This window comes from Diadema antillarum, unplaced genomic scaffold (genome assembly GCF_040938485.1).
Source record: "Diadema antillarum isolate AM-2024a unplaced genomic scaffold, OU_Dant_1.0 seq00001134_RagTag, whole genome shotgun sequence".
Taxonomy (NCBI): Eukaryota; Metazoa; Echinodermata; class Echinoidea; order Diadematoida; family Diadematidae; genus Diadema; species Diadema antillarum.
This window is the reverse complement of record NW_027271946.1, coordinates 464125-491483: the sequence shown is the minus strand read 5'-3', so window position 1 is coordinate 491483 and position 27359 is coordinate 464125. Positions and strand designations below refer to the sequence as shown.

At 40.4% G+C, this 27359-nt stretch overlaps 1 protein-coding gene across 1 annotated transcript in view; it reads left to right on the top strand.

Moving 5' to 3' along the window:
* LOC139744077 (interstitial collagenase-like) overlaps window positions 1-27359 on the top strand; it is a 65870-nt gene that overhangs the window by 18399 nt on the left and 20112 nt on the right. The window contains exons 2-3 of the mRNA XM_071654534.1: window positions 17159-17288; window positions 26299-26630. Of these exons, the coding sequence (XP_071510635.1) occupies window positions 17159-17288; window positions 26299-26630 (462 nt within the window). The remainder of the gene's footprint in view (window positions 1-17158; window positions 17289-26298; window positions 26631-27359) is intronic.

Below are 27359 nucleotides of genomic sequence, written 5' to 3'. Positions count from 1 at the left end.
GGGAACCTCTTCCCCTCTCTTTCACTCCTCCCAGGCTCGAATTACATGTACGCGAAACGCTCCACCACTTTAAGGTCGATATTACTTTAAGCAAGAGAGCGAAATGTTAAAAAACAAACAGGAGATAATGTTCATTAGAATCGTAGATTTAAAAAATCACCGATTTTTTTTTTTCAGTGTTTATAGCTTCAATGGGTTGGGTGACAATCATGACATACCGATAACTTTAATTTCGGGGGGGGGGGGAGAGCAGTTACAATATTGCGATTGACAAAACTGTTGATAAACAAACCGATGAAGAAGATGTAAGGCCATGACGTCATCACCTGTAAACGAGAGACATCACGTGATTGAAAATGAGAAGTGTGTAAATTTTGTAACGTTTTGGGCGTATTTCTGTCTCTACATTCCTACTCAATAAACATTTACAGTTTTGTTTCTTTAGCTTAACGCAATTAGAGTCATCATTACATGCAATGAAGGTTTCCTTTAAAGGTACACCTGTAGAAGCAAATCTCCACTGCGTTCCCGTAGCAAGCCAACATTTGGTGTCAAGATTTAACTATCACACATTAGATAGATTTAATAGATCAACGCTTACCAGTCATTCTGTAAGTTAGAATGGTGGAATATGGCATTTGTGCAATCTTTTTCTGCCAGACTGAACTCGTAGATTTTTCTGTTTTCCATGATGGCATATACATAGGATGAAACAGGCACACCTGTGTCCTGGGCTGTGAATAATAATTGTTCTGAAAAATTGACAGCTTTGTCAATGTGTTGCGGTTTGTGTTAATCACTCGACTCCTGAAGGTTGTACATGTACGCACACATTACGCACACACTCACACAAACATCTCCTTCAGACAACACATTTGGCCTACATGATATGCTTGCAGCTTGAATGCTTGCACTTATTATTGCATATTCCTATAGAACTTCTCTATCTTTCTTGTTTTTATACGCTGCCTTTTCATGTTAAGAAGTTTCTAACTGGAGTCTTTTAAATCTAAACGTTTGGAGAGATGACTTGAATTCGAACAAGCTTATACTCTTTTTTCCCCCAGAATGAGCGCATTATTGTGAAGCAAAATCTTCATGAAGATATGTTATCTGAACCTGATTGTTAGTCTGACAGTATAATCAGAATAGGTATGATAAGACAAGTTATGTCACGTTTGAGTGAAATCTGAACAACGATAGGAAATTAATCGACGACTAGAAAGTCCATTATTATATCTAATCATACAAACTACGTCAGGACCGAACAGGGCTTGTTTTCACCTCGAGCGTCACTCTTGTGATTTCAACAACACAAATCTATCAAGAAATTTGCTAATAACTGAATCGTTGAATCGTCGCATCCTTGTTGAAAGAAGTAGCTTTTTCGTTGGCTAACCAATCCCTTTAATGATAGTCGCTCTGCCTGCAGCGTCATTGTGGTATCTTAAGTATACACTACAGACAGTGTTTAAACATGATGATAAATATCGTCTTCAACTTTATCCACTCGTGAAATACTACTGGGATGAACATGATGAGGAAACATTGATCCTATATGTAGGTAATTCATTCTTTTTTGATATCTTAGCTGTATCAAACTCTGACCAGCGGTGTTTCTGTTTTATTTGTGTCTAAAACACCATACGTTTGTGGTCAGCTAATAAAAAAGGAAAAAATATGCTGTTGATGCCCCAAATAATTGACCCATGTATTGACGCAGTCGCCTTGGTAAAAATCCCAAGTGAGTCGTGTTTTCATATAATGCTTCGTATACAAGATGCCATCGTGAAAAGACTGGACGCTGTTTCCCCAACAATGGCATTAAAGGATATCTAAGAATGTGACGCACAATCAGTATGAATGACCTCGATGTTTATCACTCAAAATCAGGAATACAATCAGAGGTTCAGCGAGACTGTACGATTCGAGAATAGCCTCTAAAAAGGGGGCCCGGCAAATAAAAAGTGATTTGTCGAAGTGATGGCCGACAGCCTTTAGAATCTGTCTCCTTGGGACGAGTCTATTCAACGAGGATGTGGGTGAATAGTCGCAGAGAAGCCGTGGTTATACCTACAACTTCGAGACAGACAGACAGACACTCTGGTAACCTCAGTTCGGTCGGGATCCCCTGTCGGAAAGGGTGTATTTCCCCTGAGAGGAAATACTCTTGTGAGAACGATATGGGCTGTTTAAGAGAATCAAACACTTGTACAGCGATAACAGTCAAAAAGGCTTTTGGGAAGATAGAAAAAAAAAAGATGCCAAGGAAGAGAGAGATAGAGAGGTAGAGATCGAGTGAGAGAGAAGGAGAGAGGGGGAATAAGATAGAGGATACGGAGAGAGATTATATTAGTAGCTATGACGAAACCTGGAAATATGTTTCTGCTGACGTCATCTTTGGGGTGGATGAGTAAATTCCAAAATCGCTGAAATTGACAATATGCCAGCGAGTTTTCCCCAGGTCACCGGTTTCCAGCACACGTCACTGTATCATGTATAAGATTATATCTATTGCCATGATATATCTATATTGCCAAACAGTATGGCTAACATTTAGAACTGTCGAATGATATGTCATTTGGTTTAGAGAATTAGAATGGGTCCTGAACTCTTGTAAAGATTATGTCGGCTTAAATCGTGATGAGATTCAGAGTTTCGTCTACGTGTGCCAAATTCAGTTAGTGTCTATAGGGTGTGAAATTGTGTTTTGTTTTTGTTTTTGTTTTTTGTTCATTTTCCATCTGAGAAGATAGCTGGATAGCCCATATTCAGCTACGCTAAGCTGGTCTTCCATGGGGTCCAGTTGGATGTGAGGCGGGACCACTTCAGTCCGGGTTAAACACCCTGCTCTTTGAGATAAATGAAGCGGGATCTCATACGTGCATGAGTTGTGACTTGTGACTCTCTAACACACGGGACCTCCATTTTATGTCCTATCCGAGGGACAGAGTGTTTTGCCTCTTGCTAGAGGGGACGGTATAATTACACACAACATTGCTCAGTCTAGACTCGGGTTCGAACCCGGGTCGCTTGGGTCGGAGGCAGACAGGCTACCCACCGAGCCAACGCACACAAATTGTGTGCATTTGACTCGTTCAGTGCAAATACAAAGGATCATTCGAGACGAAAATCCGATGAAAAAAAAACTGTAACGTAAAACGTAAAATTGAAATGTAATAATGCTGTGTAACAGCTGTGCTACTGGCTGAGAGAAATAAGGGTAACTGAGCGATGTGAGAGACACTTATTGAAGTTGAGAAAAAAAAAAGATTAGTATATGAGTGAAAATATATTATGAAATACAATGAGTGGAATTTTGTTTCCAATCCCTATGCCAAACAATCCAATTTCGACATTTTATTTGACAATTTTTTACTTTTGGTGAATGGAATTTGTTTTGCAGAGTTTTGATGTCTTATTTACACTGTAGTTTGTGTTTGTTTGTTTGTTTGTTTGTTTGTTTGTTTGTTTGTTTGTTTGTTTGTTTGTTTGTTTGTTTGTTTCTGATGGCATGATTGCTTGCTTTGGCAGTGTGGTTTTGTCATGAGTAGAATTCAATGAAGAAATGGAAAGATATATCCTGTGTATTAAGTCACCCTTGACAATACTATTTCCCCAGAGTTTTATGACAAAGAGGGGGGGGGGAGAGTAAGAGAAAGAGTGAGAAAGAAACGACGAACAATCGTGCCCTAGCTATTTCAATTTCCACATAGTTATGATCCTTAAGTCACCTTCTTCAGCCCTTTACTAAATCTATTTTCAGTCACACTTTGCCCCATGTTCGTCCCGTTGACATAGACTTTGCGGTCAGGTTGTTCATGTGAGATATACCTTGCGAACTAAAATTAGATATCCTCTCGTCCATTCATTCATTTTGTTGAGTCACTCGTATCTCTGATTCAATCTACTTGCGTTTGGGTGTGAATAGGGTGTTGTTGGATTTTTTTTTTTCTAGCCCTTTATACGTTGTCATCATAGGACCGTACATGTTCTAGCCTGGCTAACTTTTTTTTTTATAATTCACTGGCTTATTTAGTATGACTAACATTTCTTCAGTATTAGCATGATTAGGCTGTATAGGGAAACTGTGCTTCACTGTGGGTATGAAATCAGTAGGTAATTCCGTGATTGATGTCGTACACGCATCGAAGAAAGTTCATGGGCCAGCGTTTAAGGCTGTGCTGTTTGGAGGTTGTTTTTTTTTCTGTCACAAGTCTTACTTTGAATATGATACAGCTAGTATGACTGACGTCTTTCACGAAATAAAGGGATATAAGCTCCTCGTCTCTTGGGAGATTGGACTGGATTCCGTGATGTAAGTGTCCAAACAAAGTTTGCGCTAATTCGAGACTTCTGATTGGTCGGAAGTTGTTGTAAGAGAAACCTCCTCTGCGACGGTCACGTTGAGCTGCCCGAAATGAAGCCGGACCCATAAAACCGTCAAACTGGTGATTTATGGACCAAGCACAGTGATTTAAAGGAAAGGAAATTCTCCCAGTGCCACTATGTTGCAGTGCATGTGCTTACGTGTTTTCTATCAATCAACCTAGAAATCTGGCAGACAAGCAGAAATGAAATCCCCCATCCCCCCTCCCCCGCCCCCCCCCAAAAAAAGTCTTCAGAAAACATCTCAAGGCGCAACTTTTTTTTTTGTCTCCAAACTTAACAAACGGATTAAAACGTATCCCATTAAATTGTGTCTTGATGTTGTTGTCGGTGTCATACTTCTTGCAGAGGTGTTGGAGACTTTCGATGGGTGCCAGAAGCCTAAATGATTATAACTATATTACTAGATTACAGTCTGTAATCACATAGTTTATTTTCAATGAAGGAGAGAGGAAGAAAGCAACCTTTACCATGGTTACCTGGTAGATATATGTATATTGATCTTATGGTCATAATACAATCGTACAAACGAAGAAAAAAAAACATTTTGAATTGAGCAAAGTTGCTGGTCATGATGAGTGTGAAAGCTGGATCCTCTTCTTTATAGTTCACTAACACTGGACAGTGGGCAGTTTCCTCAATTCAGGCGACACCATCCTCCAATGGTCACTCCCTATACCGCCCTCTGTTGGCTTTAATCTGCCAGTTTTTACGCACTTTTCCTTCCCGTAGGGTATCTGCCCGTTTGCTCTCGTCGCATTCTATTGTGATATGCCATCTCACAAGTGTTATTGCTCTACTCATCACATGGATTAAGCTCCACGTGCATGCAAATTCTCTCATAGGAAAGACTGCATAAAAGAAGGGAAAATAGCATTATTAAAGTCGTACACCGTCGCAACGTGGTTATATAAAGAGTAGACCCTGCAGAAGAAAGAGCGCGAACAAATTCAGTTGTTGTTATTTTTCTGCTAATAATATGTTTATAATGGCACCACGGCTTTGGCGTACTTTGGACCATTCCTTTTGTGTATTTTGTTTCTTTGTATGGTATCGATGGTGGGCGATTATTTCTCTATGCGTGCTTATTCTTCGAACAGACGTCTTAACAACATCTGGTGTAATCATATTAGAGAGAAAAGGGGACAAGTGTTAGGATTGTTAGTCCTGTTAACCGAATAACCGAGAAAGGGAAACTTGTCATCTTTGCTTTTGACACCAAGGAACAACATTGGGGGAAACGTGGGGGGGGGGGGGGGGGGGGGGGGGGGGAGTGACGGAGTATAGGAGCACATGCCAACACGAATGCTCCAGGGGGTAGAAGGTTAATGTCGTGTTGTGATTTGATTCCCTCGACAGTGAGAGAGAAAATATCTCACTGTAATTGACTTTGCGGCTGCTTATCTCTGTCGGTCACAATCTAATGGTCTACTTCTTCTCTAACACTTGTAAGGAACGGCTTCATTCGTCGGTGCTAATTACAGCGCGCCGCTGCAATGTTTACCTGTCTCGATCTTGAACTTTCCTGTATGGGCGTGGAAAGAAATGTTGTTACCGCCAAATAACACGTTTAGCCCGCCCTACTCCCCATAGATAAATTGTATGATCTCTAGGGGTTTGCTCGCAACGACAAGACGTGTACACAGATTTGATCTTAACTCTACTCGGGCATTCATTTAGCAAGTTAGCTGTCTTCCTCGTGATGAGCTAAGTATGTTTTCCTCACAGTCTCTTAGGAAAGGAACGAGCCACGGTATGATGCATCATAGAAAAAGACAATCATTATGAATGATGATGCTGATGATGACAATGAAACTAATAGTGATAATCGCTCGATTCGCCCCTAGAAACAAGCGGATGTTCACGTGTTAAAATCCTGTACGAATTAAGAAATAATTCTTCTTACTGTGCCTTCAGCAACTGCTTAAATCCTTATGAAGCCTGTGGGTATCTTATGTAGAAGTGTATAACTCTTTTGATGTTGACAGTGACAAAAAACAGTGACTGCAATTTTTTTATTTTTCTGTTTTCCATCGGATGTTACCAGCCATTGGATTCGGCCTCGGTGTGAGATTGATCGGAAGTCAACGATCTTATCTACATCGTATTGAAGACGTGCCCGGCCTGGCTTGTGAACAAACGTGAGAAAGCTATCACCTACCGTAATCTGGATCGCACTGAAAACGTGCCCCGATCATGGCTTGTCAATAAATGGATGACAGCTATCGTACCTGCATCACACGCGCGCTGATGGCATGCATTAGAAGAAATGGCGTGTGAAGAAACGGAAGGTGACGATCGTATTAAAACATACCCGACGAGATACGTGAATGTGGATTTGAGACTGAAGGAAATGATCGTATCTCCATCGCACTCCTGACATCATGCGCCTAACTAATTCGTGTGAACAAACGGAATGTGACGATCGTAACTGCGCCGCATTAAAATATACCCGACGAGATACTTGAGTAAGGATTTGAGATTGTAGGGAAATGATCGTATCTCCGTCGCGCTCCTAGCATGTCCCAGACGAATTCCAACGGGAGGAATCTCAGCAGCGTTCGTCCCGACGATGTTGATAGCAATCAGTCGCCACTCGCATACAATTAACCCTTTCATAACCTTCAGATCGAAAAATGTTATTGACATTGTATAAGAACTGATCGCCTTTGGCAATGTCAGAGTTAAATGCATGGTGAAGACAGGGAAGAGGGGGAAGGGATTTTTTGGCAGAGAGGTGTCAAGATTAATCCAACCAACAGGCGGCCGAGAGGGAAGGTGGTGTTAAGTGGCGCGTTATTGAAAAGGAATTGAATGTGTGTGGGGTAGTGTGGGGAGGGGATAACGGTGGACATGGTTGAGGAAAATAACATCAAACGAGTAGTTGCCGATGGAGTAGACGAAGAAACAGAGGATGGTAGAAATTGAGGAGGAGGGTCGAGAAATAGAGACAATTGAAATGAGAAGAAAGGGAACAAGAAAAATATAAAGGAAAAGGAAGACAGAATAAAGTCAAAAGAACGAAGAATAAGAATGACGAACAACAGTTTAATAAGAAACAGAAGAAGAAGAACGAGTTCAAGGAGACATTTGCAGAGAGCATGTGTAAAGAATTGTGTAGGGTTGGTGAAGGAAAGATTTTTTGAGAGTAGATCAAAATAAAAGAAAAGATGGATATAGGGGAAAATATATGTATAGAAAAAAAAAACTACATGTACCAACGATTTTACGTCGAGAAAAATGACACATGTACCTGTTAACCTACATTCAGTCTTAAGAACCTTACGAGTCGAATGAAACTGCCTCATGAAAATGACTACCTTCATCTAAATATTCGTCAATTGCAAATTGAATGTTTTTATAGGCATTAATAGTTTTTCTCTCTTAGCCTAAGCTTAGTACCACGTGAAAATTTCGAAGGGATTTGCTTAGTACGAGTGAGCCTCCAAAAGTGACAATTATCCTTGAGTATCATTGAAATACATCATGACTAAGTCGTCAGAATTTAGAACTGTTGTGGATCTGTCTGTTTGCAGCTAACAGTGTTATCGTCTTGAGATGTGCCTCAGGGATAGATCAGGGTAACTGCTAATTGACATTATCAAAACGGTCCGGTATTGCCTATAAGGCTTATTATAGTTTAACAAAGACAGCCATGCCAAAAAAGGGCCTAGCAAGGAGGCCAGGCTCGTAAAACCTTTCACGGTACTTCCGTCACGTTTGGACTGCACGCCATGGGTCCTCGTGAATCTGTGAATGGGCAAAGAAATACGAATAGACAAATGTCAATGGAAAAGTGTTGCTCAATTAAAGTAAATACGTTTTGTTATTGCCATGTGGATTACAGCTGTTTTTTTTAAATGTCAGTGGATAACAACATACAGATACAAAGAGAGACAAAACCATGATCAATGAACGCAAACAAAATAGGACTGACAAAGTCGCCGCTTTGTAACTGCGTTCTGACGCCAGTTGACGAAGCCGCTTTCCCCCGAGTGTCTAGCGATGATTGGTCAGTGGATGGTCGGTGGCAGAATGGTCCCTGAAAGTAATCTTGCGATCTCAATCCTGACGACTTTTAAAAAATGAAGAGGGGCACCATTCTTAAGGTTGTGAATTTTCCTGTTGAAAACAAGGCAAATTATGTTTTCTTACTGGAAGTGGGGTAGTGAATGAACACGCGTGGAATGTGTTGTTGATACCCAGACAATGGTCGTGGACAATGACCAGGATTGGAATGTTTCATGAGGAATCCCACTATCGCAGCTAGTCTTTGTTCATTCTGAAATGTGGTGTGTGCAAGCACATGGAAACATGTGCTTACTTCTTTCATGTGCATGCATTTCACCCTGTGTCAAGAATTCAGACTAGCAGTGCTCGGGACAATCCACATGAATAATTGATTAAGCATTCATGTGCCTTGCAGCAGAGCTCGGGACAGGTGGCAGCCAGGTCCATTGTTCAGGGTCATTGTAAGTGCACACTCACATACACATCATTGGTTCCTGTGTAAAGTTCAAGTTTTGTATAGAGAGTGAAAATTCGATCACAATCTGGAACCTAACATTTAAAACTCACAGCATTGAGTCAGCAGCCAATGGATACTACGCAATGCGACACGCCGCGTCTTGCGACAGATTTCGACCAATCACAGACCCGGAATTCCGGTGCGAATGCGAGGATAATCTTTTTAAACTCGACGCTAGACATGTCTCTGAATTTTGCTAGTTCCTGACCCGTATTGAAATGAAGATGGGAAAACGTGCCCTTATTGTGATACTATATACTTTAGCGGACATAGTCTTCACCATATTTTAGAGGGGCATGAAAGATTTCAGGTTAGTTTTTTGGATTTAAAACGTGAAGGAATATATTTGAATACAATACCGAACTTCGAGAGGGATTTTGATATTCTATATTCTTCTTTTCCGTTTATTTTGCTCATGAGCATATTTGCTTATGTTTTCTCTTTCAGTCGATACTAAAAGTGTCGAAAACTGACGAGAAATACTCGTTCTACACGGATTTATTCATGACCATGTATCTGCTCATTACGTATGCAAGCACCGCTCAGCCGTGATGATGAATTGTGGACGTTGCTGCGACGTGTCGACGTATGAGTAGCTCAAGCGATGAGTGGTCAGAAGATCGATGGCAAGCTGGTGGCAGAAAGTTTGTTGTGAGTCTCGTCCGCAAACACTCCTGAGGTACTGAATGTTCAGTCATGCTGAATTGCGTCAGTTTATTCTGAAGATTGAGACTGAAAACAAATGTATTCGCCTTAGCCTGAGTGCAGGATTTCTCTCTCGACGTGTTGACAACCACATTGTCTATCAGAGTTGTCCAGCCATCGCAAACATCAAGATTTAATGTTCATCTTTGATATGTTCACGTATATTGTGTTTCAATGAATACAGAAAGAGAGAAAAAAAATAGTGTTTAACATCAACTAGCGCTGTTTCATGGCAACGGTCTTAAGTTTACTTCAAACATAGATCCGTTTATCTAAAGCCATCTGGACGTCTCCCGCAGCATTCAATGACGACAAGGAGAAATCAGTGGAGTACTGGCTTTCTTCTTCGGAACTGAAATCGAAAGTAGTTTGAACTAGCACCATGGTGACATATGTATTCTCTCTTTCCTATTAATCCCTATCCTCAACCCTGACTTGAAATTTGGTTATAATGTCTGACCTTACAGGTCGGCAGGGGTGGAAGCTATAATATGGGCTAGGTGTTTTACCTATGGAATCAATCATTTGTTTAGGACACACCCCACTCTTGCTCGTCCTATGGAATTTTACAGGTTCTCTTTTGTAGTCATGGTCTGCTGATAACTAAAAGAGAAAAGTTCTTACTGGACAGAAGTTTACGATGTGACCTCGCTAAGTTAACTTCGCGAGCTAGGATGGCATTTTCTAGGAAGTAAGCTTATAGGTGCTTTCATTCTGTGTGCCTGGATCATGTTGTGATTGTTCCTCTTATTTTAATTCAAGTTAGAAAAGGAAAGAATCATTTCTTCGGTAGAGATATGACTTAGGCACGTGCAGTCAGTGAAACGTGCCTTATCTGGCATCGTGTTTCAGAAAACAAAGAATGGCGTAAATCTAAAATATAAGTGGGTGCAATGATGCAGAAGTCACGCATTTCCCGTTTTATACTATAGATGGCATTTCTTGCAAAGATTTTAATCATTAGTATTGAATAATATGATTATCGGAAGCTTTGCATTAGATGAAAGCTTATAGAAAGTCCATAACATGAAAGTTCTCACGTGGCACTTAAACCTCTTTCTATGTTTTATTTTGTTTTGTTCTTACTTTCATTAAGTAGAAATTCTCTTCATCACCTCTGAAGGAAATCGATCATTTCTTGTGTGAATTGCAGATAATCCAAACACCATAATCAGGAAATTGTGGTCGGCTGACATGATGCGGTTTACATGCAGCACGTGGTGATGTAGCATTTTACGTCACAATGAACCCGATTTCGTTTATGGTATCAAATGCTATCAGAGGTGCAGTCGGCGTGTGCTGTGAATATTTATAGCGTTATGAAAGTAAATTTGTCATGCCGATTTCTTTGTTTTCGTTGGATGTTTATGACGACGATGGGTGTATTTGTCTATAAAGGAATGGGCGCTATATCATGCACAAACAAAAGTGAGGAAAACACCTAGTTTAACTCAAAGTCCTTGAGTAATTATAGCTTGACAATGCAACGAAATCAGAAACAAGAAAGCAAACAGGAAAAGGTGATTTATCAACATCCATAAGATGCTACTTGCAGGGATAACAACTGGCATGAGATTGCTCTATGTATATGTCCTATACAGAAAACCGTCCCTGATATCAAACGTTTGTGAAGGCAAAAAAGGATTTGCGCGTATAAAATTCTTCAGCTTTCTTCTTTAAAGGACAAGTTCACCTTCATAAACATAAGGATTGAGAAAATGCAACAATATTAGTAGAACACATCAGTGAAAGTTTGAGGAAAATTGGACAATCGATGCAAAAGTTATGAATTTTTAAAATTTTTGTGTTGGAACCGCTGGATGAGGAGACTACTACAGCTTGTGAGTCATATGCGTACAACAGGATAAAGAAACTGTAAAGAAAATTCAACATATTTTCACTTTTTTCGCATAATAAAAGAGCACTTGACTTGTCTCTTTCTACAAGCAGGGGGAATAATATTACCCCTTACATATGTCGGTAACGAGTCAAGGGAATATGTACTTTTTTCAAAAGATGGAATTTTGTAAAATTCTCTTTATATTTTCCTTATATTGTTGTACGCATGTGACATCTAAGTTATTCATACACTGCAGTAGTCTTCTCATCCAGCGGTTACTACACAAAAACTTCAAAAATTCATAACTTTTGAACGGGTTGTCCGATTTTCCTCAAACTTTCAATGACGTGTTCTCCTAATATTGCTACATTCTCTCAATCCTTATGTTTATGAGGGTGAACTTGTCCTTTAATACTCGAGGTGGCTCTCAGCTTATCTGAAATAGATACAGGAATATGATTCTAGTACAAAGTATACGTCATAGCCACGTGAATATGATTGGCATGTGAGCGATGCAAGCATCATTTCTTATCAATTGAAGGTGTGAGGGCATGGCAGTTTTCGGTCCAGAGGCACAAATTGTGGCTGCTGTGATGCAGACCTGCTGTGTAAGATTTTAAAGGCTAGCTCACAACAGCAACTCTTCTCACCTCATTCATCGGCTGATGTAGCGTACCCAAGGCGGTATGACTTCCATACCCCTTTAACAGTCACACAGTCGGTTGTTGAACCCACTTCAAACATGTTACCAATACATAATTAGACTGTAGTGGCTTTCATTCATTATTCGCATCTAAAGGTTGTGTGCTGTGAACACCTTCAGTAACCATGGTAACCGTTACAGGTGTTCTCATGATTTCATATCGACAGGATGCCTTTGTTCGAAGATGATGCTGCTTGAATTTCTGTGGATAGAGAATGGAGTCATTTCCTGCATTTTCCCCCACCCACAACGTATTGGCAATCTACTTAAGAGCTGGCTGTGATTTGAAGATGGTAACCCATTTCTCAAACTATACTGCAACGGAGTGAAAGCTCATGGAACATGGCAAACTTTTTCTTTCTGGATTTTTGTTTTTTCGGTGGTATCATGTATCAAAAAGGAAAACAATTCTGAGGCGGTTAAACCCAAACCGCACGTGGCTATAACAATGCAGCCCATCCTTGGATGTACATCAACACTGAATCAGCGTGTAACAAAATTCCCTTGTATCTGTCAGAGGAATCCGACACACCGGATATCCAACTCAAGAAAGAAAGAGTGCATCAGCAGCTCGTGATAGAAAAATGATAGTTAGTATACTCCATCGGCTTTACAGATGATGACGCTCTGCGGTGACATCCGTTGCTAGGCAACTGATGCTGAAGAAAATACACAACCGTATCACCGCAGCTGACGAGTATAGGCATGAACGCAGTCACAGCAAAACGAAGACACAGAAAATATCTGCATGTATTAGTTATTTGTCATCTCCCACGGACAAATTTACGGAAAAAAAATCCGAAACGCACTTTATTTGTGGTCTGTGACTGCGTTTATCTCGACGTGCAATACTAGAGGGACGATCAAGCGCCAAATAAAGATAGCAGGAAGCTTTTGTATTAAGATGTCATACTGGAGATTCTTTTAATGTCTCGATGAGATGATGGACTTATACTCAGAAGAATGAACTGCCTGCTGCCGGTAGCCGATGTTTTACATTGATGTTGATGCGTTGTCGAGTGAGGTAAGCCTTGTTGGAAAGTTTCATTCCGTACATCCTGGAAATACAGACTGCATAACATTCTTTCATCCACAAGATTCAGGTAAACGATGTTCATTTTGTCATTATGGTTTTGTTATCATTCTTCTGTTGTCCTTACTGTACGCCCTCTCTCAGTCGTAGTTGATAAATGGAGATTGGTGGGTGTTTCTGGCTTGTTTGTTTGTTTGTTTTTACTCTTGTAAGTAGTGGGGGTAGTGAGGGGGAATGTCACTATGTCGCTTGTATATTCTCCATCACCTGTATGAAAATGTACCGTTGCGACCAGAATGCGATATCTGTTTTTGTAAATATCTGATGGTTGTCAAATGGTCCAACCCGCAAACATGGGTTGGTTATCCTCGCGGTGTCAGTGGGCAATGTTTGCGACTCACGTGCACCATGATGATCTCATATGCTTGCCCACTATAAGGCGGAATCATTCATGTCACTTAACAAAATTCAGCGGTTTCTCTTTCATGGCCATCAATGGCGGTCATGAGGGAATCTATCGGAGGGCGCTCTTGAGGAGTGGCAGTGACTGAGGTTATCGAAACGAGGTCATTTTTACAATCTTCATCGATGCCCAAGTTAGAACCCGCTTTAAACGTTTGTACAAAGCCGGTGTTTGGTTTGCTAGGTGTGACTGCCTAGTCAATTTATGACGTATTGGTAGACTTTACGTCCAGATGATGAGTTAAAAAGACAAGAATATTTGGGCCAATGTTTAGAATCATATTGGAAATGTCGACTGTCTCCCCTCGACTGACAGCTACACCAAGAGAAGCGGGTGAAACAAACCTTCAGGGCGGGGAAGCGAATCAAACACGCACTGGAGAGCGATATGTCCCTCTGTGACCTTTCCCTATTTGTGTTTACGCATCAGATTGTTTCTGCATCTGTTGTGATCTAATTTACCAATTTTCTACAGTTATCCTTGACGGCGACTCTTTGGCCCAAATCTCGAAAAGAAAATTTGTTTCGTGACGTCTTCATCACCGACGTCCTCCCAATTCCTCCCCCGGTTTGCTCTGCTGGACCGGTTTCCTTCGAGGCCGTCGGTAACGGGGAGCAGTGTGAAACAATTGACCTATCAGATTGAAAAATCCTATATCTTCTAAAGGGAAGTGGACTACGCGTTCATACGAAGTACAGCATGAGAAAAGTTTCTACAACTGTTTGTCTCAACAGGTGCACCTCCAAAAAATTAATCTTCCATTCTCACCGATACTACCCCTCCCCCTTTAGATTCATGATGTATTAGTTCGTACATAATTCTGAAATGTCCGGATCGATGGAGGAGAAAAAAAAGGACATTGAGGTTTTCAAAATCACTCAAGAAGAGCTGAAGAGACAGATTATGTAGATATTATAAGCACGCACAGAAAAAAAGACGAATTAGGGATTTTGGTGCTCAATTTTCAGTGCCCTAATGTTTCTTGTCTACTCAAAATTCATTTATGATATTCAACAATTCTCGTTTCTGACACAATGTTTTATGAGTTTCATTGATGAAAGTGATTACACCTAGCCCTACTTAAAAATAAACCATTTTCATGAGAGCCTTTCACACTTAGATGGTAGGACCTATTAGTTGGAAGAAAACATCAATACATGTACCAAACATGTTATTCTAATCCGTCACAACAGAGTAACCTAAAAAAAAACTGCAGTGAATTCAAACAGACTCGTAACTCCTTGATTTTAGAATATGTATGTATAAATGTTTGCAGTATTGACCCATTATTTTAGATATGTTCCCAGTTTTGTGTCTGTAATTCTCGTATATTAAATTCACGATAATCGTAATCTCACTTTGAAATTACCTGTATGTTTTTCTGTGTGTATTTATTTATTGTTGTCATGGAACCCGTGGGAATAAGAGTTATGCAAAAACGGTGCCAAACTTGATCAAGTGTAAATATAAATGTAGACTATGGAGGACATTTTGTGACGGAAACATACTTTCTAAATATAAACCAATTTTTTGCCATTTATGAGGCTGATACTGTGCATGAGAACGGATTTGTGTGTTTTCTCTTTCAGTCAGAAGCAACGCGAAACTGGAGGACGTCATTAACTAGGTGAGCTGGTTCAAGAAAGCGTGCCATTTCCTTTGAGATATAGGAAGAAGCGGTAGATCACCTCACTAGGCATGCTAATTCTGTTCTTCTTTATAGGAATTTTTTTCCCCACCCCTTCTCAAACCGAATGATTTCCACGACGGGGTAAACATTCGAAGTCGTCGACCGAAATTAAGCGTGTATCCTGCGCGGTGTGTCAGGATCAGATTATGTGTGCTATAACCGAGGACGTGTAACATGTTGAACTTAACCCAAATACGCTACTGCTCTCGGCTTGGGTTACATTGCCTGGCTTAAAGTCTCGTATTTCAGCGCCATGTTCTCCGATTCTTTTCTTTCTTCTACTCCGTTTCTCTGCAGCGGGCTCAAGTTCCTTCAAATTTTAATGGGGTAGCTTTCAAACTCTTATCCCGACTTTGATCTTCAGAAACACCTCTCCCGGGCCACTGAGTTCAGAGAGGGGTGGCGTAGATCCCTCCTACATCTCACCGCTGTCACTGGGAAACGTCCGGGGAAAGGAACGGGGGGCCTAGCCTGCTTCCTGTGCAGAAGCCCGAAGGGAAAACACATGAGAAAAGAGAAAATCACGCATGGGAATTCTTATCTAAGAAGCAAAGGATTCGGCAGCTCCCGCCTCACCAAGATGTTTGAGTGTGAGACCTACTTGATACGAATGATCCAGTTGTCGTTGTTCTCCTCGACGTTCCTTTGCTTCCAAGTTCTCTTGGATGGCATTTTGGCTTCGGGATCTTGACCATGTGCTCACATGGCCATGGTGAAGGGAGGTCGCCTACAAAATACTCGGCTCCTGGTGACACTACTGCACACTACACCGACCAATGGTCGACCTGGACGTGCCGAACAATAATGATGATCGATCAAACAATGATGATCATGGACCATCAATAGAAGTGCAGGAAGTCACTAAAGCGTGTATAAATAGTGTGGGGTAATTAGATTGTGCATAAAAAGCAATGTTTTCAAAATTGTTTTAACATAGTTTTATGGCAAAGTGGATGTAATTAACTTGGACTTTTTCGTGGATTGAGGATCTCTCACAATGTTCCGTGATCTTATTTCTTCTCAAATCAAGAGACGTCAGGTACAAAAAAATTCAGTTTAATGTGCCATAAGTTCGTCATTCGTTCGCTCGCGAGAGTTGCTACAGTGTATAAGGGTGGATGGATGACAGTGATGATATAGGCTGCAAAATGGCGAGGGAAACTTCAAACTCGGCTTCATTGGTCGTAGAACCCACCTTCAAAAAAGAACTTGTAGCAAAGTAATGAGTTAGACGTCGAAGAGCAATTAGGACCGGATGAAAGAATGGTTTCACGAGACACAGCTACGAGACAGACCCGCTGCTAGAAGCCGATGCCATGTGGACAGTGTTGGGTAAATGAATATCCAAAGTAACCACGTCACAACCATGAAAAGTACTTCAGTGGGTGACTCTGCGTTTATTATTTAAGCGACATCTCAAATGTAAAAGGAAGAAGGTCAACGACATTGTGTCCCTTGTTCTGTTCATCTGCTGTGTCAGCAACAAGGTCAGGAGCCGGAATGCACTCGCGAAGATAACTCGTTTTCGGTAATGGGGGCACTCAAGGTTGGCATGGAGACACTAAAGTGGTATATAGCCTTGGCCATTGATTACCATTAGCTCCAGATCGCAACCACTAATTAGAGCAGATTTGGACAAGAATGTTAAAAGTGTAAGTGGTTCTTCAGAACTCCAACTCTGAACAATTTCTGTTGAAATCTATAAACAAGAACACGAGTTCCATCCCTATATACCGCTCACTTTAGATTTTTGCAGGAGTTGTAACGCGGTGTGTCTTTTCATTTTTCTTGCCTCTTTCATTTGCAGGATGACGGTTACCATGGAAACTGTTTTACAGATTCTCGCTCTCCTCAACTTGATTGGTATCACATTCCCCGCCGCGGTTCCGCCCAGAATCCCCCAATTTCTCACAGACAGACTACATATCTCACCCAAAGTAAGTATACTTTATTCAGTCCACAATATTTTACCGCAATGTTGCTCTCCCTTTTCCAATCGATCTGATTGAGATTATTTGTCATTTCTTTGAATTCAAGTCACAATAGTTGCCATCATTTAATTCAAAATACATAGGCCTATATTTTTGAATATTTACTTTAATTTCAATTCAATTCAAATATATTCCCATTCTCGACAGAATCAATCTTTTCTGTAATAAAGGAATAATGTAATTGATACCATATTGTGAAGGAACAGACTACACAACTCGATAGCGAAACATAATGATATATCATCGTAATATCGAAACACTATAATTGAGTCACCAAGAAAATCAATGTGCAATGCGCGAAAAATGGAGGAACCCCCTGGAAAGACGAATAATGATTGTAATTTTGATGACGCCGTTAAAAGAACAACCAATGTCATCATCAAAAGGATACATAGGTTAAAGCATTTATTACAAATACGTTTGTAAATCAATTTCAAAAGTCCATTGTTAAAGAATATCGGAACCAAAGAATATTGGAACCGCCCTGGTTGTTGGCTGTTGTAGTTACTAATTTTATGCCAACTTGTAGTTACTGATGCCAATTTCATACACGTGTTAACTTATGTATTAAAGGGAACCCAAACCTAAAGAGCAATGTGGATTGAGTGAAAGCAGTAACATAAGTAGAAGACATCAGTGACAGTTTGGAGAAAATTGGACAATCGATGCAAAAGTTGTGAATTTTTAAAGTTTTGGTGTTGAAACCGCTGGATGAGGAGACTGCTAGAGGTTATGACGTATGTGTTGACAACAATATGAAGAAAAAATAAAGAAAATTCCACAAAAATTTTCTTTTCTAGCACTATGAAAGAGCACTTGACTAACCGCTTTCAGAAAGCAGGGGGAATAATTATATGTAACTACATATGTCAGTATCAAGTTGATGGAAGGCGTAGTTTTCATGAAAAATGAATGCAGTGATGCTTCTGTTGTCTGTCCATCTCCTGACTATGTGACTTTCTCGTGTATTTCCCATTGCATTACAAAAATGTCTTTCTCAAACAATTTCGAATGTCTTATTTCGTTCTGCACGCACATTTCCCTGACGGGCTTCAGGTCCTAGTTACTGGAGCATCCAAGAGTAAATTCGGACTCGTGAATCTCTTTCTTACCTACTGCCTGTACGTACTGATGTTAAAGCTTCTCATATGCTTTTGTTCGCATTGGCTTTTCATCTCGGTTCTTTTCGAGCTTGTTCGGTGATCGCATCACTGTCTCGTTTGTTTGCTCTCAATATTCTTGACCTGAACTGTCAAAATAACCGGGGTGACTGTGAACTACACGGCAGCAGACGATAACACGTAAAGATGCTTTTTCCCCCTCTTCCATTCCCGCCGTCCGCAAGCTGTTATATTTGGTTGTGCGCCAAGACGACCCAACGTCTACTCCCGGCTTCTCCGATCCGAAAGGATGTGACCCCGGCCACGTTTAGTGGGCTAACGAATCGCCCGAATAGTACAGCGATGTTCCGGCATTCCTTACTTTCCTGGATTACGAGAATCCAAAAAGAGAGATCATGGGCTCTAAACCAGTTTTTTATTTGTCTTGCCAACTGGATAACAGCTGACGGAGGAAATCATTCAGTTTAAAAGGGGAACATGTCTTTCAGCGGGTTGTTTGTATTGTTAAAAACACCAGTGATGTGGACAAAAGATGATTAGAAATTCATGTTTTTCGCTAGGGTTTTATTACTGTCATCTTATGCCGTAATAATCATGTGTTAATGAAACGCATCACGTCTGTACTTCCACGGGAGCAAACATCATCAACTGTCTTTGTACATACCCCTTGCCAAGTAAACATCCTTCGGAGTCTTCATTGTTAAAGGGATGGTACAGTATCGGTGGAGGTGAGGATTAGGCTTTTAACCTTTTGTGAGATACCAAGAAACCCCTTATGAAATAGTACAGAGCATACCATTTAAGACGAATCCAAAGTTTATTTGATGAAAATCGGTTTTGGAATGGCTGAGACATCCAAAAACAAAGTAAAATAAAGCGATCATAATAAAAGATGGGTCCCACATTTTATTAGGATTGCTCTATTTTGCATATCTCGACCATTTCAAAACCAATTTTCATCAAATAAACGTTGAGTTCCTCTTGGAATTACATGCTTTTTCATATTTCAGAAGAGGTTTCTCATTATCTCGCCCAAAAATGTTAGAAACCTGAAGTTCGGTCTCAACCAAAACTATACGATCCCTTTAAAGGGAATATTTAGATTCAGTGAATGCAGAAATATCCGGTAGGAAAAAAATAGAGAAGTTTGAGGAAAACTAGACAATCCATTCACAAGTTATGATTGTTTAAGTTTGTATGTTTGTTTGTTTGTTTGTTTTAATGAATATGCCGTCATCGCTATATCGAAAGGCAACAGCGGTTCATAATATGTCACAGTAATGGAACGATAAACAGAAAATATGAAGAGCGAATACCATATAGTTTCTGTTTTCATAATGGAAAAGCACTTGACTTGCCTCGACCGTTCAGAAGGCAAAGGGAATAGTAGGATATGCCTTTGGAGGGACTGTGTATTTTTTTCATAGAATATAAAATTTTGTGTGATTCTCTTTATGCCTTAACGTTGTACTTATTTTTTTTAAACATCACGTATTGTTGAATTCTTCCCATCCGTCATGGCATTAAAAAAGCAAAACAATAAAACTTCATAGCTTTTTTGACAGCCTGTCAAAATGTCCTTAAGCTTATGGTAATTACATAACGATGTGTTGGCTCAGTGAGTAGAGCGGCTGCCCTCACAATCGGGAGGTCGTGGGTTCAAACCCCGGCCGCGTCATACCAAAAGACGTTAAAAGATGGGAGTTGCTGCTACCTTGTTTGCCGTTCAACAGTTGAAAAGGTTAGAGCAACGTCGATCTGGCGCTGCTCAGTGGCTGCCGGGCCCACGATCAATTGGGCAAAAAGAATTTCCATTCTTGGACAATAAAATTTGGACTTTATATCCAAAACAATTATTATAACAATGATATAATAATATTGTGGTCTCGTCTATCTAGGGTAGCCTCTTCAGGTTTGTTCAGTGTTGGCACTGCTCTACCGGAAGGGCCCTTAGCTGACATTTATAATAGAGTTGCTAGGTACCCTATTCATACACCTGGGTCGAGAGGGGAGAGGGAATACTGGGGGGGGGGGGGGCATGGTTGGTGAAAATATTGGTCGAACATGTCGAAGGGTGTGCAGCCAGGTAAGCAAAGAACGAGCTTTATTGATTATCGAGAGAAAAATCGATGAGCGAACTTTACCTTCTTTTACTTTTATATTTTTATAAGCCGTATAAGCTCTATGAAGTTTCTGCAACAAGCATATTATTAAACGGGTTGAGTTGTGTATGTTTCAATACCCCTCTTTTTTTTGAGGGGGTTGTTGTTTGATAATTGTAAGAGGGAGTGGGTTGAACCATTAGGACGATCATATCATTTGCTGGACATCTATTCGCATCTTTCACTCTGTACGGCGGTGTCTGGCGCACTGCGCGCGCCAGTGGCACGGACATTTCATCGCCCCGACTTGTACGTCTGCTACTCGAGTAAAATACTTATAAATGTCTTTCTTTTCGCTCTCGGCTCGTACCACCCTGGGGATCGAGAACGTACTGCTGTATTAAAATCTGGCTGCCGATCGAATGCCGTCTGTAAATCAAAACAAGTTTACATCTTGCTGTCAAGGTGACCATTACAAGCAGTGAGAGGAGCAACACTGTAATCTGTGATAGGACTGTGATGATGTGTAATTCAAAGCTATCATACAAACCTATAGTGAAAAGGTAGACCTCTTCAGAGTCTTGTTTCATACAGCTGTTCGTAAAGTTACTCATGACTTTACGAATCACTGGAATATGAAGTGCCAGTATACATATGTGCCCATTTTTTCTTACGTTTTAACAAAGTAGGCTACAACTGTATGTCAATACTTCATGTACAGTGGGGAAAATACACTTTCAACTAAAAACGTGTATTAAAATGTAAGAATAACCATTATCATCTGCAAATTTCACCTTTAGCTATTGAAATAAATTAACAATGATTAGGAAACCCACTCGGCTTGCCATATGTTCGTAAAGTTGTGCGTGGCTTAATGAACAACTTTATGAAACAGGAACCTGATAATGTTTTGATGTCATAAGGTTCCTCGCTGCGTCGTTTATATGCATTGTGCGGTGCTAATATATAAGGTGTAAAACAAGTTGTACCTCTACTCTAGCTCTGACTCAACATTTACTCACCGTTACATTGCAGCAATCATTCAGCGGTTTAGATGAGCACATGAATGTTCACAGCTTGGCTGGCTGCGTACCGACAGACAAAAAGAGGGAGAGGGGAGGAAGAAAGCTACAGGGAGGGATACACATAGCACATAAACAGGACAAAACTGTCGCACAGACAAACACACCTGCACGGTTTGTCATGTCGAAGACGTCTGCGCTGATTCAGGTTTTCTGGCGTTCATCAGCTTGCCCCCACTCGTGCAACTTCTGGCGAATCTTTGCACATGCTGTGTGCAGTGTGGGTGATAATGAAAAGAAATGTTGAGAGACAGACCATAGAGCTAACACTGTAGCCCCATGGACAGATCAAGGGGGTAGACCAAGATGCCTACCTCCCTGGTCAGATCATCCTATCTCTGTGATACTGCTGCGACACACAGACACCATGCACCCATCTGGTACGCAGTCTTCAATGCTGATCGCTATAGATCGAATCATTTTTTTTTCGTCTATATCATCTTTGTCTTTATCTGCCCGTTTCACCCAACTACTCGGTCATTCTACAAAGTTCGGACAACTTGACCTTTGTGTACTTGTCCTTTTCTGTCTTTATGAATAATAGTGATGATGATGATAATGATGATGATGATGACGATGATGATGAAAATCATCATCATCATCGTCATCATCGTCATCATCATAATCATAATAATGATCATGATAATAATAACAATAAATGATGCTTATTTAGGGCTTATAGTGTATAATTATGTACCATGCGCTCAGGGAAAGGAAGGGCAGTCGAATATGCGATCGCAACAAATAGAGTAAATCATTGCAAGAAACATTTGATAAACTGATTAGAGAGAGAAAAAAATGATTTTATCAAATCCATCACCGTTATGAATCATATCAACCAACAAGTAAACGAATAAAAATACTTGATCACTGTTTACTGCAGGTCAGTCAATGCCTGTTAGCTGGTGCATACTCTGAAAATTAATGCACAAGAGGCATTAGCTTCTTTAGAATATGAATTGCTTTATTCCCTATAACCAAGGAGGTACGAGAGAACCTTCAATTCGGTACTATATTTAAACGGCTTAACGTAGGTTAAAGGCATAATTTACCATTTGGAGATGAAACAAAGACCCAGCATTAGTGCTTCAAATGTCCTAAAATGTGAGTAAGGGATAGAAATAATTAATTTAAAAGCTTCAACCAGTATAATCGATGTTAAGTAATGTTTAATATACAAAATGTGAACAATAGTTATAATAAGAATGTTTCCAGACTAAACTGTCTACAGTTATGGTTTAATGAGAAAAATAATGATATCTCCTTATATTTCAGGCTTTATTGCAAAAATTGTATATGGTAGGATGTTTTGTGATACAACTGACCTACTGCTCCCAAAGAAAGGTAAACAGGACCTTTCATCTGGCCTGATATCTCATGGTCACCTAACCATCGTCTACAGCTATTAATCAGTAGAATCAATCCCATATCTCTCTCTTTCTCTCTGTGCTTCCATGTGGTCGCCAACTAAATCCGCAAAACTTCGAAAAAGTCACGGGATTCGCGTGGGTGTCTCGCAAAAATATTTGTCGCATTCTCACATACGAAACTTAAAAATAAACTTGCCTCAAAAAGCACACACACACCGAACACTTTCCGGGGTTGATAACATCGACCAACATTCGTTCATTCTTCCGCAGGGGGTAGAAGTAAAAGCCATGAGCGAAGTCATCGGGGGCTCTTCTGGGTATCTCTTTTAGATCGTATTTTGGTCCCGTATCGATGTCAGTCTGTAGGGGCAACCGAACTTTATCTTCAGCCAACACTGGGGGGAAATTCAGCAAATTTCAAATCGGACTTCTTGTTTGGCTGGCCGTTTCTCGAAATAGACTTTCATCGCATGATTATGGTATGAAAAAGGCAGAGGAGTTTACCTCAAGTATGGATCATTCTCTACTTTACCTCTGGAGATTTTATATAATTATACCACGATTTTTCCTCATTGTTTGTTTATTTGTTCTGTAGGCCTATTTCTTACGATTTAGTCAAAACCCAGTTAGATTATGAAGTTTTACAGAATGTGTTTTAAGCATGTTGGAACATTGTAACACTCTATCACTATTTGGCAGGTTGATTTAAACAATACTCTCTATCTGTCAGGCGTGCGTAGCAAATTGTTTAGATCGAGGACTTTCGTTGAGGTTTAGGTATCAAAGAGACCAGATGCCTGCGAATCTTCAACAAAAATCAGAACTTTTTAAAGGGAAGTTCAGACTTTATTACACTGGGTAGGTAACAAATGTGTAATATCAATAATTTCCACGCAAGATATCGGTCACACTGAAGCTCATTGATAGCAATACTCGAGGTCAAGTATTTCATATTAATTTTCTTTTGTTTTGTTTTCCTATTTGTATCTTTTGTATCTTTTTTATTATTTCTCATTGTCTTTCTGGACCCCTAGGAAGAGCAGCTGTGCCAAGTAGAGGCACAGGTGAAAGAGAACTATCCATACGTTCTTTTAACCAGTATGGCCCGAATTCACGAAGGTGGTACAAATGAAACCATGGTTTAAACCATGGACAAAAACCATGGAGCGACAAGTGTCGCATAGAATATTTCGTTACGAAATCAGCCATTCCGTCGATGAAATGATTATTTTGTAACGAAATGACAACATTTTGTAACTAAATGAACATTTCGTCCACGAAATGATAATTTTGTTAATGAAACGGTCATTTTGTCGACGAAATGACCAATTTCGTAACGAAATATTCCGTGCGACACTTGGCGCTCCATGATTTTTGTCCATGGTTTATACCATGGTTTTATTTGTACCACCTTCATGAATTCGGGCCATTCACTCCAGTATCTTGCTCCGTTGTATTTCTCTATGTATTATTTCGACGGAATGGGCCTATGACGAAAGAAAGAAACAAGGTATGCCAACAAAAGGAGGACTGCGTTTTACATTTGCGTTAATGTTGCTGCATTGCGTTTTGCGAGGTGGAACTCATTGCAGTAATGTATCGTTAAAACAAATGTACCGCTGAACTTAAAGGACAAGTTCACCTTCATAGACATGTGGGTTGAGTGAATGCAGCAACATTGGTAGAACACATCAGTGACAGTTTGAGCAAAATTGGACAATCCATTAAAAAGTTATGAATTTTTTAAGTTTCTGCTCCGTCACGGCTGGATGAAAAGACTACTATAGCTTGTGATGTCACATGAGTACAACGATATAAAGAAAGAATAAAGAAAATTCAACATGTTTCCATTTTTCTCGCATAACAAAAGAGCACTCGACTTCTCTCTTTCAGAAGGCAGGGGGAATAATATTACCCTTAACATACATTAGTAGCAGGTCGAAGAAATGTGCACTTTATTCAAAAAGTAAAGTTTTGTGAAATTCTCTTTTAATTTTCCTTATGTAGTTGTACGCATGTGACATCATACACTGTAGTAGTCTTCTCTTCCATCAGTGACTTCGCAGATACTTAAAATATTCGTAACTTTTGAACGAATTGTCCAATTTTCCTCAAACTTTCACTGATGTGTTCTACTAATATTGCTGCATTCTCTCAATCCTTATGTATATGAAGGTGGACTTGTCCTTTAACTGTCTTCTGTGTTGCCGTATCCAAGGGCATGGGCCACCATCGAAGGTCGAGAGTCTTGTTTTACTCCGGGTCCATCACTTGTCACGGATCCACCAGCTATCTCGAACGATGAGGATTTTAATTCTTCGTCAACAGTTCGGTTGGCTGTCACCACGGTTGGCAGTGTTGTGACAGGACGACACCTTGACCGCGGACCGGTGACTCGTCCCTTTGTCTGGGAGCAGACCCGTCTTTCATCGGGGTGCTTTTTCCGGTCTAATCGGATTCGTTACGCCAACTTTGCAGGTTTCCATCCTTTGCTCATGCTTCTTCCCACGTGTCAGCAGCAAAGTCAAGGGTGTCACCGACGTGCAGTCCGAAAATAGAACGCTCTATAAGCATTGCTAAGTGGGAGCATCAATCGGAAAATGTCTTGGAGGGACTGCTTCATCTCACCTGTTGAATCTGATGCAAAAAGCAATCGTCACAAGACACTGCACAAGTGGAATCTGTTTTGTTGTTGATGTGATGATGGTGATGGTTGTGGTGGCGGTGGCGGCGAGATGTGAACGCTTTTTCGGTCATGTGACTTCAATATTAAATATGCAGTTCATCCACAAAGTCTTGAGAGAATTCTGATGCAAAATGATGACACTGATTTCTTTTCTTTACCACCGGAATAGCCTTTCTCCCAGACCGCCCTGTCGTTATCATTATGATACCCAAACTTTGACAGGTACTCACTAACACATCTATAGGTCGGGAGAAAAAACAAAAAACTTTGGAAAGACTACGTGTCCCATCGGGTATGTGCCGAGCAGGTCTCAAACCTATAAGATCAGGATTATCATTCTGATTCTTAGACCAGGGAAATGTTCCCCGTGCATAGTACAGGCTATACTACACTTTTGCTCACGAAAGTATGAAGGGGGAACGAAATGACAAATGTAACATTAATGACTAACGCTCATGCAATTAATCCGTTATTCCAAGGTAACAAACTTCCTCAGAATATTGCTTATACCCAACATTTTTATTTCCCTTTTTCATTTAGAAACTTGTTTGTCATGGAGATTACATAACATTTCAATACAATTTTGTGTTTGCAGGAATACAACTACCTCGTACACAATGGTTTCCTCAGACCTAAGGATTATCAATTTACATTCGAACCGGAAGAGGATATTACGACGGTTTCGGATGCAATTACAAGATTTCAAGAGTTTTATCGGATACCGATGAACGGTGAGATGGACGACAGGACGCGGAGTATGATGTGGGAACCGAGATGTGGTTATCCGGATATTGGCGAAGCGATTCACAACGAATCGAACAACGCGGATTACGCACGCAAGTGGCCACATCGTCGTCACCATCGAGTTAGGCGGTATGACATCGCAGGAGGGCGCTATAAATGGGATTCGACGCACATCACCTACAGGTAGGGTCACTGGTACTGTACCTTCTTTGCTGTGACACACTTAAAGGGATGGGATAGTTTTGGTTGAGATGGGGCTTCATGTTTCCAACTTTTTTGTGAGACAATCGAGAAACCTCATTTGAAATTCAAAGAGCATATAATTCTAAGAGGATTTTATTTGATGGATATCGATTTTGAAATGGCTGAGATAGCCGAAAACAAAGTGGTCCTAATAAAAGGTGGAACCCACCTTTTATGAAGACAACTTTGTTATATTTCATCTTTTGGGGGTTTTTTAAGTTAAAATCTTAATTCCTCCCCCCCCCCCATCTCAACCAAAACTGTATCATCCCTTTAACCAACTCACACCTCAGCTTCATAGAAGTTCTGAACTAAAACGAAATTACTCATCCCCGCACTAGAGTTGTGACATCCAGTCATTGATGTACTTATACTGTATCGTCATATGACTCCCATAAAACCATAAATTGTGATATTGTGCGTTATGCGTCCAAATTGATGATGATGATGATGTTGTTTCTGTTGTTGTTGTTGTTGCTGATGCTGCTGCTGCTGCTGTTGTTGTTGCTGTTGTCGGTTTTGTATACGTACTTTGAAGTCTCTGAAAACAACATAATCGTATGCCTGCGGCGTTTTAAATAGGTTCAGTAAAGCCGCGTAGAAAGGGCTTTTTCCCGTAAGCTCTCTTTAAATTTGCAGTAAATACTGATGTCCTTCTCAGATCGTTCT